Source organism: Octopus bimaculoides, chromosome 3, assembly GCF_001194135.2.
Source record: "Octopus bimaculoides isolate UCB-OBI-ISO-001 chromosome 3, ASM119413v2, whole genome shotgun sequence".
Lineage (NCBI taxonomy): Eukaryota > Metazoa > Mollusca > Cephalopoda > Octopoda > Octopodidae > Octopus > Octopus bimaculoides.
In genome coordinates this window covers 105,774,997-105,791,136 of record NC_068983.1, presented here as the reverse complement: position 1 = coordinate 105,791,136, position 16,140 = coordinate 105,774,997, and the positions used below count along the sequence as shown (strand labels likewise).

At 34.5% G+C, this 16,140-nt stretch overlaps 2 protein-coding genes across 4 annotated transcripts in view; one reads left to right on the top strand and one right to left on the bottom strand.

The window, feature by feature from the left end:
• LOC106880650 (integrin-linked kinase-associated serine/threonine phosphatase 2C) overlaps window positions 1-8,947 on the top strand; it is a 25,232-nt gene extending 16,285 nt beyond the window's left edge. Inside the window, exons 9-11 of one of the 3 annotated variants that reach the window (XM_052966423.1) lie at window positions 580-661; window positions 6,607-6,627; window positions 8,229-8,947. In XM_052966423.1, coding sequence (XP_052822383.1) covers window positions 580-661; window positions 6,607-6,627; window positions 8,229-8,312 — 187 coding nt within the window. In that variant the 3' untranslated portion in view covers window positions 8,313-8,947. Of the gene's footprint in view, window positions 1-579; window positions 662-1,863; window positions 2,062-6,606; window positions 6,628-8,228 lie in introns of those variants that run through there. The other 2 variants (XM_052966424.1, XM_014930693.2) reach the window with 2 other exon arrangements.
• A 55-nt stretch (window positions 8,948-9,002) lies between these two features.
• Window positions 9,003-16,140, bottom strand: part of LOC106880648 (RNA polymerase II subunit A C-terminal domain phosphatase) — a 23,314-nt gene continuing 16,176 nt past the window's right edge. The window contains exon 6 of the mRNA XM_014930690.2: window positions 9,003-12,282. Within this exon, the coding sequence (XP_014786176.1) occupies window positions 10,356-12,282 (1,927 nt within the window). The 3' untranslated portion in view covers window positions 9,003-10,355. The remainder of the gene's footprint in view (window positions 12,283-16,140) is intronic.

The following is a 16,140-nucleotide window of genomic DNA, read 5'->3' as shown; positions in this document are numbered from 1 at the left end:
TGGGTATTAAACAGTTACCCAGAATAACAAATTACTGGAGCGATCAGGAACCTTTTGGCAATGAATATATTTCCAGTATTATGAACGAGTACGATTTGTGAAGCTGAACCAATATTTACATGTGAGAGACACTAGCAGTACCCCTCCCCCAGTACGTGGAGAACTTAGAGACAAAAATTATGCAATAGAATTGATTAAGAACCCTTTCTTTAATTATGTTCCAAATATCACATTAATATGTTGATAAATAAAAAAGTTACAGGTGTTTAATGAGACTAGTCTAAATTCATGATTATTTTAGAATTTGATTGAAACTCATGAGGGGTGTATTTTGGTCAGAAATATAGTAACGAAAGGGTTAAACAGAGAGATATTAAATGGGTTTACTAACTTACCTTTATTTAATCATTCTTTTTTCTGACTTAGCTATTTCATTCCAGTTTATTTCATCACTTCAGACACACTTAAAGAAATTACATTTCTATGTCACATATCTTGTTTTATTGCTTATACGAATCCACTTTAAAAAAATTAATTACCCAGAATATCCATAATGACTTTAAATTTTTTGTCTTACAGATTTTTTATCATTGCTTGTGATGGACTTTGGAAATCTTTAACTGCTGAAGAATGTATCCAGTTTGTTTGCAATGTTTTAGAGGTAAATTTCAGGCTATTCCATTTCTATGAAACTAGTTTCTTTTGCCTCAATATCTTGTGAAATGAATCACTAAAAACTGAGATCCGTAACCCAAATCTAAAACTTTGGTGCTATTTTCCCTATCTCACAGATCACTTCAGGAAAGACATTTATATACTTGAATATAGTTACATCCATATCCCTGACAAACATATATTTAGTCTTGTTATGAAATTAAGTCCCATGGTTAAAACTACTGGGCTTCCAGCAGTTTGGTAAGAAGATCTTATTGTGCATACCCAACTGCAGAGAAGGGCCAGGTCTTCTGGAAAAAAGTTAATTGTAATATAAATATAAATGGCATTGCTGAAAGGATTTCTTTCTTATTCCTCTAATATTACAGAAATTTGAGCTCACTGCATGTCTAGTGGATAACTATGGTTTATAGAAATATTAACTCATCATCATCATTTAATGTCGATCTTCCATGCTGGCATGGGTTGGACAGTTCCACAGGATCTGAGAAGCTGGAGGACTACATCAAGCTCCAATGTCTGCTTTGGTGTGGTTTCTATGGCTGGATGCCCTTGCTAATTACAGAGTGTATTTAATGCTTTTTTGTGTGTGATTAGCACTAGTGAGGTTACCAAGTAACTTGCAAGAAAAAAAAATCCTCAACTGAGTGAGGGTGCAGTATTGAGGGAAGTGGCTTTGTAACGGCTGTTGAGGGGCTAAAGTAATAGAGAGGGATAGGAATAGGTGTCTTGCTGTAGAAGCGATACATGGCTATCCCAGCTAGAAAGAGAAAAAGATAACTAGTTGAGATGAGGTGTCTACATATACATTCAAAATACAAGAACGTTGATATGAGAGAGAATAAGGACAAAGAATCAAGGATGAGTAGGTTTGAGAATGACAGATGGCTAGAGATGGGGACAGATGATTGAACCTGAGTGGAGGCATAGTCAATGGTGAGGCTCAGTTTGAGGAGTGAGGTAAAGAAAAATAGGAGTCAACAAGGCGGAGGAAGTGATAGATGGTAGTATATTATGGAGAGATGGAGAGCAACAGTAAATGAGTGTTTGTGTATATGTATTTATATATACATATGCATACATATATATATATCGGTAATAAAGTTTATCAACTTCTTGCTCATACATTTATAGTTATGTGTCAACAAAATATAAAAACTTACTCCACTGTTGATTTATTTGTTTTAGGATAAATCAATTGAAGGCAATGGCACCAAAGGTGCAGAAGAAATGCGCTATGAAGCAGCTTGCCAGAGGCTTGTCAATGAAGCTATCCTGCGACTCACTGCTGATAACGTCACGGTAGTTTTGGTATCCATCTCTCAGTTCACTAAGTTTAATTCTAATTTCTGTTGTCCCTGATTATTAAAATAATTTTATTAACAACTTGCACTATCATCTTTTCTTTGGTTTGGTTATGGTTTTAGAATACTTAGATAGCCAATATGTGAAACCCTGTTGCCATGCATAGTTGCATTGATCAAACAGAATAAGAGGTTCGCTAATGCTCCATAATATGAAGATCAGCGGAGTGAGGTGTTCCAAATTGCAAAGCAGTGTCAGTGTGAATCGGGGCATTATTGAAAATTGTCCACAAATATAGTGGCACACATCCTCACTGATGTCAAGATGAAGACATGAAAATGCCATTACACAAATGTTGCTAAATGAGAATAAGTGGGCGAAAGATGGACTACCTTCAATAGACCCAACAAAAAGAATCCACTACTGAATTGAGTAACAATATAGTTGAAATAGATTTTAACAATATAAAAGTAGGGAAAGCAGCTTGGCAATTAGAGGAGTCACTGAGATGCTGAATGTATCCAAGGATGCATGCTAATCACTTGCATAATCAGTCAGTTGGGAGTGATTTTTCCCCAGTTGTCTAGCAATATTATTAACTGCTACAAAGGCAGTGGTGATACTCTGGAAAGAACTAATTACAGAAGCATCAAACTGATGGACCAAATTATAGAAGTATCAGAAACAGATAAAGCACAACTAATTAAGAAGAAAATTAAATGAGATGCAACACAATGCTATCAATTATTTCATACTAGTGAATCAACTACTGAAGATTAAACCACTATATTTAGCATTCACTGATCTGGAGAAGACCTTTTACAGGATGTCTCTTTCATAGTCTAGTGACTGTTAAGAAAACTAGATATAAATGAAAGATATATAAGAGCCATGTTCAGAGATGCTGTCAGCAACAAGTTAAGCAATGAATTTAGCTTTCAGATAGGCATCCACTAAAACTCAATGCTTTACCTCCTGTTTGTTATAGTTCTCCTGGCCATAACAAATGACTTTAAGACTAGCTGCTCAAGAGAACTTCTGTTTACTAATGACCTATTCCTATAGCTAAATTTGTCAAAGAATTAGAGAAATTCCAAATGTGGAAGCAAAGTCTAGAATCTTGAAGTTAACTGAACCAAAACATTTGTTTTGGTTAACAGTAAAGAATACAAAATTGTTACCAGCTGGAAATGGCTATGCAAGCTCAATATGTAGATAAGATAGGAATTCCATACAATGTACACAATGTAAACTACAATGCACAAGGTGTGCAGTCAGAGGCAGACTGAGAGAGGTCTTCATTTGTGACAGATGTGCAAGAGTAGTTAGCAGTAATGGGACCCAAGATGTAAATTCTTTCAAATTCTTGGAGGTCTCCCTTGAAGTAAGTGACAGCTTCATTTACTTAGTTGACCTAATTATCAGCATATGAAATATTTCAAAAGTACAGTAACCACAGTAATAATAACATGAGAAAGCTCAGGAAGCAGTTATCCCTACTAGTACAAGAAAGAAATCAGATCACACTGCCAGAGGAACAGCCATGTTTACTCTATAACACAAGATAGAAAACTGAACCAACCAAGATCAAATCTTACATAGCCACAAGACTATTACCTTTTTTATTACAATGGCAGTGTGGCCAACTTAGAAAAAGTTTTGGCGAATGTGCAGATAATTTCTGACTTACCCTTGTGTGTATATATATATATATATATATATATAGGTTGAAAAATGTGAAGAAAAATGCCTTCGTTTCGCATAGTTTAATCTTTTTTTATATAAATATATACATATTAAATGGGTGTTGTAAAATCCAACCGGTTTTCGCTATTTAAATTAGCTTTGCAAGGGGTATTGTGTAGTGATTAATTCGCATGATGAGAGGCTTTCGCTATCTTGGTTGTTTGAAAAATAAGAAAGGATTTAGAGAGTGAACCAAGGGAGGTATATTGGATTGGCCAGAAGATCCGTTTTGGTTTTTTAAGTGAAAATAAGACCCAAGTTATAAAAACAAAGCAGTTTGTTCAATCAATGATATAATTATTGTTTTGTTCTAGTATCTTCTGCCATTTTGTGGGCAGATCCATTATTTCTTGTCTTTACTGGTGAAAAACTCTTCCCTGTAAACTTTTACATCCTCTTCAGAGTTAAAAGTCTGTCCATTCAATAAATTTTGAAGAGACCAAAACAGGTGGAAATATGAAAGCACAAGATCAAGCGAATATGAAGGGTGTAGTCTGGCATTGCTGCAATTAGCAAGTGTTGGACACTTCTGGTAGATCGCTGGTCACAGTACACATGTGAACTGATGATTCTGCCCAAGGGTGGGAGAGAAGCTCATAAAAGACAACACCCTTCCTATCCCACCAGATTGAAGTCATAACCTTCATCAGGTGAAGTCCTCCTTTGAAGGTTGTTTGTGGGAACTTGCCACCACTTCCATGATTGTGATTCACATTGTTATAAACAATGTTTTGTTTTTTTTCCCCATCACTATTCCCTTCTAAAAAGGAGTGTTTTCTTTATATTTTTGCAAGGAATCGCAGATGGAAATCTGTTGGATGAAGTTAATCTCATTCAGTTGATGTGGGACCTAAACATCAAACCTGAGATAATCTTGTTGACACATGGTTTTCAGCACGCGATTTGGATATATGGAGAATAATCGCAATCATCCTAGATGTATAATGAGGGTTGATGCCAACTTACTCCTTCATTTTGTCATTGTTAATCTCAGTTGGCCAACAGGCTAGAGAGCGAGGTGTATCTTAATCCGTAAAATTTCCTGATCAAAATCAAACCACTTCTGGCACACACACACACATTGCATAACAGCAACCTCTCTGTACACAGCACATATCTTCCTGCAGATTTCCACCACTTCCTTGCTTTTTAAAAATAAAAAAGTATGAGGTCTCAAGGTTCGTTTTGGTTCTCCATTTTTAAGGTGATTTCAAGCCCACAAATTACTGCGAACTATGCTGAGTGTCGAGTATCTAATGAGTGCACATACACAAGGGACAGACTGGAGTAGCTATTTATTAGAGTGCTTGAAATTCAATGTTGACAATTTTGTTTTATATATCATGCATTTTGTTAGAAAATAGTGTTACTGAGTGTATGTTTTTAATGGGTCAATAAGTGGCTTATTGAATATCTGATGCTGAGAGTAACTCTGACAAAATAAACTCCACAAGATATTTTTGTTTGGGCTGATAGATGGGAGATTATTACCTCAATTGGAAACAGGCATTAGTTGCCATCAGGAAAGGCATCCGCTGCAGAAAAAAACACACTCATTTGATCTATGCAAGCATGGAAAAGCAAACATTAAAATCATCATCATCATTTAACATCCATTTTCCATGTTGGCATGGCTTGGATAGTTGGACATGGAGCTGGCTAGCCAGAGAGCAGTCCCAACTCCAGTTGTCTGTTGTAGTGAGTTTTCTATGACTGGATGCCCTTCCTAATGCCAGCCACTTTACAGACTGTACTGGTTGCTTTCTATATGCCACTGACACAGGTGCACTTGCAGCACCAGCACAAGTGCATTTCATGTGGCACCAGCACCTGTAAAGGATAAGCCTGAATGTATGAATGACAGCAATTTTACTTAGCTTCATGCATCTTTTCAAGTACAGCAAATCGCCACAACTCCCAGTCCCTTGTCATTTCCTCAGTGAGGCCCAGTGTCCGAAGATCCTTTCTTACAACTTTGTCTCATGTCTTCTTGGGTCTACCCCTTTCACAGGTTCCCTCCACAATTAGAGCTTAGCACTTCTTTATGCAGCTGGCCTCATCCATATGCAGATGATGATATATATGTATATATATATAAATTCCCAGGATTCCAGAGAATCACGTACTTAAATAGTAAAGTACTAATTTAAAGACAAATATGTACTTACTAAAGTAAATACAGATTGTTGCTAAATTAATTCTACCACATTTGATAAGTTTGTCAAGTCATCAACTATCTCTCTCTCTCTCTACATATATATAGATATATATACTAGACTATCTATAAACCATTGGGTCACCTGGAAAGTTTGAGTTTCTCAGCAACAAAGTTTTGTTTTGTGAGTTCTTCCTTTTCTTTTCCAGGTTATTTTGCATGCTTTCAACGAATGTGACATTGAAATTACACATAAATAGTGCCTTTCCCCAGAAAAAGGAAAGATTTGGCTGCTATTTCTTGCACGCCCTGCTATCACATAACAGGTATTGTGGGTCTTTTATCACAAATAGCTGTTACGTGGTAGCAGGGCGTGCTAGAAATAGCAGCCAAATCTTTGGAGGTGAGATATGTTGAATGCACTCAAAACAAACCTATGGAAAAAAATTATTTCACACTGAAGTTATAAACAGGTCTTTTACCAAATATTTACCATATTTTTAAAGTTATTTTCACTTTAAAATATGCTCAAAAAAATTTTAAAAACATTAAAATATCATCTGTTTAAAGAAAGCTAAAATATAAATACTTAGTGTACAAACAACTTACATTTTTGAAATCACATTCACTTAAAAATATTTCTAAACGATTAAAATATTGTGTTTAACAAAGGCGAAAACAGAAACATTTACTGTAAAAAACAAATTGTATTTTTTCATTGTCAGGTCACTGTGTTTAATCAAAAGGTAAGAGTTTCTTCCCTTTCAGAATATTTTCCCACTATGCACTGTTTTGGGTATTTATACCCTGAAAACCCCTAATATCTCAACAACCACTTGTCCAATTTATGCGAAACTTGTTTTATTCCATTCGTATTCACATTTCAGAGGATACTTAATTCAAACTATTTTCCCATTATGTGCCAGTTTGGCTGGGTAACATTACAAGATTTAAGATCACTTTTAATGTATTATATAAATAGATAGATAGATAGACGATGACTTACTCTTTTACTCGTTTCAGTCATTTGACTGGCCATGCTGGAGCACCACCTTTTAGTCGAGCAAATCGACCCCAGGACTTATTCTTTGTAAGCCTAGTACTTATTCTATCGGTGTCTTTTGCCAAACCGCTAAGTTATGGGGACGTAAACACACCAGCATTGGTTGTCAAGTGATGTTGGGGGGGGGGGGCAAACACAGACACACAAACATACATATATATATATAACGAGCTTCTTTCAGTTTCCATCTACCAAATCCACTCACAAGGCTTTGGTCGGCCCAAGGCTGTAGTAGAAGACACTTATCCAAGGTGCCACGCAGTGGGACTGAACCCAGAACCATGTGGTTCGTAAGCAAGCTACTTACCACACAGCCACTCCTACGCCTATGAAGGCAGCAAGCTGGCACAAACATTAGTACGCTGGATAAAATGCTTAGCGGCATTTCGTTTGTCTTATGTTCAGAGTTCAATTTCCATTGAGGTCAGCTCTGCCTACTTGACAAACTTATCAAATGTGATATAATTAATTTAGCAGCAATGGCTTATGAAATAATTCTATTTAAAAGTTTAATATTCCAAACATCTGCTGAGAATATCAATTGAAACGTTTTTTTAGAAAAGTAGACATTGAAAATACAATTGTTTGAATGAATTATTAGAAAATCATACCTTATTATGACATGGAAATCTTTCGTGTTTAGTTTTCTTTGTCCAGTTGAAATATAGCTCTGCAAATGTCGAACTAAGAATTCTATGACATAAATGTGCATCTTGTAAACTAATGGAATTATACTGTCATACAAGAATTTTACTGATTTCCATATATTTTCATAGACTTTAATAATGATTTCAAATTTTGGCACAAGGCCAGCAGTTTTTGTCAAGGGAGTAAATCAATCACATCAACCCCAGTGGTCAACTGTTACTTATTTTACTGACCCTGAAAGGCTAAAAGGCAAAGCTGACCTCAGCGGAAATTGAACTCAGAACGTAAGACAAACGAAATGCCACTAAGCATTTTATCCAGCATGCTAATGTTTGTGTCAGCTTGCTGCCTTCATAGACTTTAATAAAAGGCAATGTATTTCCACAGAAATAGAGTGGGTCAAAAGTCGCACACAAAGTAAGTTCAATAGGCTCTGGAATTGTTAAAGACAGGCTTCAATTTTTGAAAAATTGAATAAAATAATGATGAATACACGTATTTGTACATGAAGATCAAAATGAATAATAATGTGATATAAATGAAATGTTCAACATTTTGGTGCATGACTTTCGGCCCATACTGTAGTAATAAAAAGAGTAAAACATTCTCATTAACCAGTTTTTGTTTGTTTTTTAGCATTTAATCAGCAATGAGAGAGGCAGCATTCAAAACCATTTTGATTTTTCAGGGTGTCTGAGATTGGTGGAAGTAAGCTCTTGACAAACACCAAAGACCTGTCCCCCACCCTCCCTATACATCAAATGTTTACAACAGAATTTACTCAACTGTGGGCCTCCAAGCCTCAAGAAATGGTGTTAAGCAAATGATGGATTAAATCACCACTCAAAAACTCCAGAAAGTTAGGAGGCACAAAAAACAATATAACAAGGCATTTCATTCAGAATCTTTAACAATTCTACCAATCCTCTTCTTTAGACTGGTACTTTACTTTTTCAACCACAAAAGGATGAAAGGCAGTACCATCTTTAGCAGTAAATATTTCACTTTGGTGCAAATGCTGTTGTTAAATGAATCAACTTCGGTACAATATTGCTGCTTACTTTATAAATCCTGGAGTGAACTGAGCTCAGAACAAAGAGGTACTAAGCTATATAAATTAATACTTTCAGACAAAAATATCTTGTGTTGTTTATTCTACCCAAGTGTCACAGACACTCCACTGTCACTCTCAACATTAGATATTCAATAAATCAATGATTGACCCTTTGAAAATCTTTAACTACCCTATTTTTCACAACATCCTTGCTTATGTATTCGCAAAACATGATACATAAAAATCTTTCTAAAGTAGTTATCTTTGAAAAATTAACATGAAGACCAACATTATTTTTGCCCATCCCACCCATCAAAAAACAAAGAGAGACATTTAAGAAATAAAGACACAACAAATGGTATAAACAAGATTATTCTTACCAAGAATTAGTTGAATAAATAATATATTTTAGCAGGAATTTTAAAGTATGTGAAAAATATCTTCAGTTGTGTTTTGAAAAAAAAAAAAAAAATCAAAATACAATTGTCAAAACTTTGATTTAGTTCATATACATAATGAAGATAAAGATAAATGAGGATGTATAAAATATTTAATTAGTTTTGTGACAAATATTCTCTGAAGATCTGCTGTTCAGCTCTCTTGAGTTTCTTTACCACTGTCGAGTACTGATTTCTTCCAAGGTGACCATAGTTATGTTAGATGAATTGTCAAATTAAAAATAAAAAAAATCTCAAGGTAAGTGAAGTGTGTGAGGATTGAAAAACTGAAAATGTGTGAATAGATTTCGAGTGAAAGGATGTTTTATCATAAGCAAAGCTTCTTGATAAGACTATGTAGATTTCAAATTACTTATATTAATACAATTGGTTTTATATAATATGATATGATATGACGTGGTGAAATGAGCTGATAAAATAATGAATGTTGTGATGAGTTAATGCAATTTTAAGATGCATAAATAATATCAATTTAATTCTGCTAATGTTTTGTCAGAAGGGAACACTATAGTTTCAATATGATTATAATTAGTTTAATCAACCCAACCTCAAAGCATTGAAAGACAAAATTAACTTCAGCAAGATGATGATGTAAATCAGAAACTATAAAGTTCTCACTTATGTATTCAACATATTATTTTGTTAATAGGCATGTCATCAGTAAACATAATACCTAAATTATTGCAAATTAGAGAATTGCAACAAAGAAATATTTTCACCTGCTATTCATTCATTTCTATCAATTATATTTAAAATATCTACAACTGAGTATGCTATGTGTGGTCTCTAGATATTTTTTCAGCCTCTACCATTGTTTTAGACAATCTACAAATCTTCCTATAAAGCAAATGAATGTCTTAAAATTAACAAAAGCTACTTTGAATATTTCCAGTTTTATCCCTATCTTATCATCACAAAGACAATGAGATGACAACTCACAAATTTGTTTAGTAATCTAACGGGGTTCTTCATAATTATTCTAGAAATTTCTATAAACTATTCTTTTAAAACAAAAACTGAGATAAAAAAAATAAGCGCTAATGTATATGTTTGAATGTCGAATGAAAATTATGTTCAATGATTAAATGAAACATTACTTAATCCTATTAATTTTATCAAGCTGAACTATTTATGTAATACATGTGAATGAAATGAGGTCAGTTCAATTATGTACATGAATTCTTCCTAACAGAAGACAAAATGATGGAAGGTGGGGAAAATAAAAATGTCAGTCTTTTTTAAATTTTCCAATCATCTTTCTAGAAACTTTTGTTCTACTGCTTTAGCAATTTCTTCATCTACAGAACCTATTGAATCATATTCAGAGTCTAAGTTACTACTACTGCTGCTTTCAGAAACCACTTGGGATTCAGTGAATTTATCACATGTTCCTTCCGTACTCTCTTCAGATTTTTCTGTGTCCTCAGATTCTTCTCGTTTTATGACTATTTTCTTTTTGTGTGATCTCCGTCTTCGCCATTTCTTACTTTTCCATCCAAGAGGGAACTCACCTGACAGACTTTCATCTGATGAAGATTCAGGTTTACGATCTAGCAACACCTGCTTCCGTAATTGAGCTTCAGCTTCCTTCTCATCAGAATCACTATCATCTTCACCCATTAATTCTTCTAATTCTTTGTCCATGCTTGCTCGTTCTTCATCTGAAAAGGAGTACAAAGGATTGTATCTAGTGTTACTATTTTTTGAAGACTCTTTGCCTTTTTCAGCAACTTTCTTTTGAATTGCACCAATTTCTTCATCAAATATATCATCATCATCGTCATCATCAATTTCAATAGCATCATCATCTTCTGAACTCTCAACACCATCATCATCATCATCCTCATCGTCATCTTCATCGTCATCCTCATCCTCATCCTCATCTTCATCATCATCAACATCATCATCATCCTCATCATCTTGCTTAAGTTTCTTCTCTGCTACATTACAATCAACTGACTTAGATTTTCTTTTAAGAGACTTTGAATTTTGTCTTTTCATACCAACATTTAAATTCATTCGTGAAAGTCTTGGTTCTAAAGGGATCTTTTCACTTAATTGGAATAAACGTTCATCAACTCTTTCCCATCGCTCACAACATACCCAGAGCCAATCTAGAGTGAGAATGTGCCCCATTTGGGAGCGTTTAGCAGCATGAACTTTTGTTGTTCCCATTTTATTTGCTATTAAATGTGTTGTGTAATTGTTTTTGTGTGATAAAGAATATGGTATAAAATTTAAATGTATGTTAGCTCCCAAAGATTTAGCAATATTGTAAGGCCGAGATTTTTCAATTGGCATATTCAGAGGTATTATTCCACTGAAGCAGATATTGCAGCCCTGTAAAACTTTACGTCGTACATAGGGAATGATAGCTTTTAAGTCTAAATTAGTATCAGGAATGTTAGAAGCCCCTTCATTCTTATTAAGCTGATCACTAATATCAAAGTATGCTTTGTGGATTCTATTTAGAATTTCTTCCAAGTAAAACAGATAGTCATCTTCATCATCCCACTCAATTTCTTCATTCTCTTCAGTCTTGGAATTTTTTTCCTCACTTGAGGGTTTTGTTTGTATTTTGGCAGTCTTAGCACTGGCCTCATCGACATCACTACAAGTACCTGCCTTAGAACTGGTATCATCGACATCACTGCAAGTACCAGCCTTAGAACTGGCATCATCAACATCACTGCAAGCACTAGCCTTGGAACTGGTATCATCAACATCACTACAAGCATCAGTCTTGGCATTGGCATCATCAACATCACTACCAGCAACAGTGGCAGATTTAGTTTTAGCAACACTAGTATCTGTTTTACCATCGACATTCTTAACACCATTGTCAACATTAGAAATTGTATCAGATTCTGTTTTAAGATCTCTTTTAGAGTCATTTTGGTCTTCAGAGGCACCACCATTGTCTTTTTTCTCATCCTCTTCATCATCAACACATAAATCTTTTTCATCCTCATCAATGTTACATGATACTCTTCGTACACGATGTGTGATTGGTTTGCTATCATTTTCCTTCTTGGATAAACCTGGTGGGGCATTAATATCAGCAGTTCCTTGGAAAAAACGATATGGTTTGACATGGATTAGGTTAGGCGCATAATTCCACACATCTTCTCTGTCATCAATGATACACACCATTGAGTCACCACATGGAAACAAAGCTCTGAAATATCAAAATAACAAGTGAGTTCATCATTGGTTAGAAATTATAAGTTTGCTTATTATATAAGAACATACTCATGTTGTCAAAAATGCAAACAGTTCTTTCAATGATAGAAAATGGTGCAACAAAACAATGTGAGAAACAATTTACAATTGTCAGTACACATTGCCAATCCTTATCTCTTTCCAAGTAAAGTAATATTTCACCAAGCCCAAACATGATTATATGGAAGAGTGAAAACAAAGAACACCTCTTGCATGACAGTGATACTCATTTACAACTATTGCCTGATGTCAAAGCAACGAGACAGTAAAACACACACACATATAAACGATGGGCTTCTTTCCATTTCCATCTACCAAATCTACTCATAAGGATTAGGTCAGTCCTGGGCTATAGTAGGAAACACTTGCTCAAAGTGCCTGTCCATGTGTGTGTTATCCTTTACTTGGAAAAAGGAAGAGTTAGTTTCAGAAAGGTAAGCATAAAAAAATGGAATATAAAGAAAGAAAAAAATCGAAAGAATATATGTGTGTGTGTGTATATATATATATATATATATATATATATATATATATATATATATATATATATATGTATATATACATACAGACAGACAGATATAATTTATAAATATTATGTAAGCAATAATACATTGAAAACAAAAGAATTTGATTTTTAATTTCAAATACATACTAGCAGGACGTGAAAATTCCACAAAGAAAAAAATTAAAGAGCTATTTAAGAAAGGATGATTTGTATTTTTATTACATATAAATCATATTGTTGCCTATGTAATAAATGATTAAAAAAATATACAATAACAATTTATACAATACTTAGTACATATATCATTCATTAGTGTTTAAGTCTGTTGAAACTGCAAACTCAATATATAATTGCATATTCTTTATCATGCAATATTTCATCATAATTACTTTACATTATATATAATTAATATACACAATGTTTTTATTTACATAATTAGTTTCAATTCCATTGCAAATTTTAAGAAATCCACAGCTATTTTGCTAAATTATTTCACTTTCAGTCAATAATATATTGGGTTGTCTGGAAAGTTCGTACCAATTTTCCAAAAGGTTCTTCTCACTCAACTCATGTGGTACCCAAACATTGTAGCGATTTGTATATCTAAGCTTTACCAGGTGTTCATGAACAGCGGATTTTGTTAGGTTGAGACTTTCTGCCAATTCTCGGGTTGTGCAATGTGGGTTATTCTTAGTTAATGACTTGATCTGGTCACCATCTGTAGTGGATGGTCTACCTGATCGCTCTTTATCAATAAGGCTACAATCTCCAGCTTGGAACCTTGCAAACCACTTCTGTACAGTTCTTTCAGATAAAGAAACATCACCATAAACTGTGCATATTTCTTTAGTTGCTTGTGAGGCATTTTTCCCTTTACGGAAAAAGAAAACCATCAAGTGCCGAAAATGAACTTTCTTATCTTCCATTTTAAAGGGTTACAGAATTAACACAGATTATAGGAACATAAACCTTCTTCCACAAAAAGATAGCTTAAACTGTGCTCTAAATGTAGGTGAAGTCAAATCCTATTTTATGGACTCGACCATGTTCTAAAATAACTCGAAAGGTAAGCTGCTATAAATCGGCACGAACTTTCCGGACAACCTATTATATGATTTCAATATTTCCCTCTGCTAAACACTTACTCTCTCTCTCTCTCTCTCTCTCTCTTTTTCTCTCTACCTCTTACATCAACAAACTTTTTAACCATGAACTCTTTCTCTTCATCTCATATTTCCACTAACCATGTTGTCATGTGGTTAGTAAAAGTAGCTATCCGCTACCTCCCTCACAGTGTGGTTAGTGGAAGTGGCTATCTGCTATCTTACTCACTCCCCTTCACTCTCTGTCACTCACACTCTCTCTCCTTCCTTTCCTCTGTCACTCTCATTCCATCTCACCTTCTCTCTAACAAATAAACAGAATTATATAGAATTGTATGGGTGCATGAAATTGATAAAATAAATATAATTTATGATAAAAATTTAGTTTCATTTTGATTAAAATACCAATGACTTCAGAGCAAAACAACTTATTGCATTTAGCATCTCTGCCTGACACTCACTCCCACTGTTTGTTTTAGTTTCCCTCATCCAGCATGACCAATTCATTGCATTTTATTATATGTAAGATAAGATAAAGGTGGTAAGCTGGCAGAACTGTTAACACGCCAAGCAAAATGCTTAGTGACATTTAGTTTGTCTTTACATTCTGAGTTCAAATTCCACCAAGGTCGACTTTGCCTTTCATCCATTCTGGGGTGAATAAAATAAGTACTAGATTGAGTACTAGTATTCGACTCATCCCTTCCCCCCAAAATTGCTGGCCTTGTGCCAAAATTTGAAATCATTATATGTAAGATAAGAAAGCTGAATGAACATTCAAATACAAAAGAAATGGGACAACTAAGTAGAGATGCTGTTATAGCATGAGACTAGAAACATTGCTTGATAATTTTAAAAACTTCAGACTATTTCATGAAGTATTAGGAGACAAATGCAAAAAATAAACAGAACAACTCCAGCTTATGTTGAATGATTTAGAAAGTCTAAATCTTATAAACAGGAACAAATTCAACAACTTCAAACACTGAAGTGTTACAAAAAAAAAAAAGAAAAAGTGTGAGTGTGTGGTAAGAATCTTGCTTCCCAACCACATGGTTCCAGGTTCAATCCCAGTACATGGCACCTTGGAACAAATGTCTTTTACAATAGTCTTAGGCCAATCAAAGCCTCGTGAGTGGATTTAGTAGATGGAAACTGAAAGTAGCCTGTCATGTATATATATATATGTGTGTGTCTATGTTTGTCCCCCATCATTTCTTGACAACTAGTGTTGGTGTGTTTATGTCCCTGTAACTTAGCAGGCTTAAAAAATAAGTAATGGTGTCGATCCATTTGACTAAAAAATTCTCCAATATGGTGCACCAGCATGGTCAGTCTAATGACGGAAATAAGTAAAAGATAAATGATACAAAAACACATGTAGCGTATTATATAAATATATATAGCAATGAGAAAATGGAGGGGAATAGGTGGTATTCATCAACTTGTAGATATTGTATTGTGTTAATTTACCTGTTTATTTGTTTACTAAAAGGAACAATAATAACAATATACAAACACATGCAACATATTATATCATATCAGTAATTAAAAAAGGACATCACATGTGTTTGTATATTGTTATTATTGTCCTTTTAGCAAAAAAATAAACAGGTAAATTAACACAATACAATGTCTTCAAGTTCCCCTCTATTTTCTCATTGCTACATAAATTAATGGTAAAATATCTTTTTACCCACACCCATTTATTGCACTTGGTAATACAAAGAAAAAACACTAGTGTAATAATAATTGGGTATTCTTCTGGCAGTATATTGGATAGATATTATCCCTTAGTGGGTTGCATTCACAACCCCTAACTTTCTTGGATATTACGAGTCACCCGTATTACGAACCAGGTGATACACGAAGGAGTCATACCCTATGACTGGTGTAGCAGCATCATAGTCAACTGCTACAAAGGTAAAGGGGACGCTTTAGATACAAATAATTACAGAGGCATCAAGCTGTTAGATCAGGTTATGAAAGTTACAGAGAGGGTCATAGCCCAACTAATTAGGGAGCGAATCAATTTAGATGAGATGCAGTTTGGGTTCGTGCCAGGTAAAAGCACTACTGATGCCTTATTTCTAGTGAGACAGTTGCAAGAGAAATACCTAGCTAAGGATAAACCTCTGTACCTGGCTTTCGTTGACATGGAGAAAGCCTTTGACAGGGTCCCCCGATCCCTTATCTGGTGGTCAAT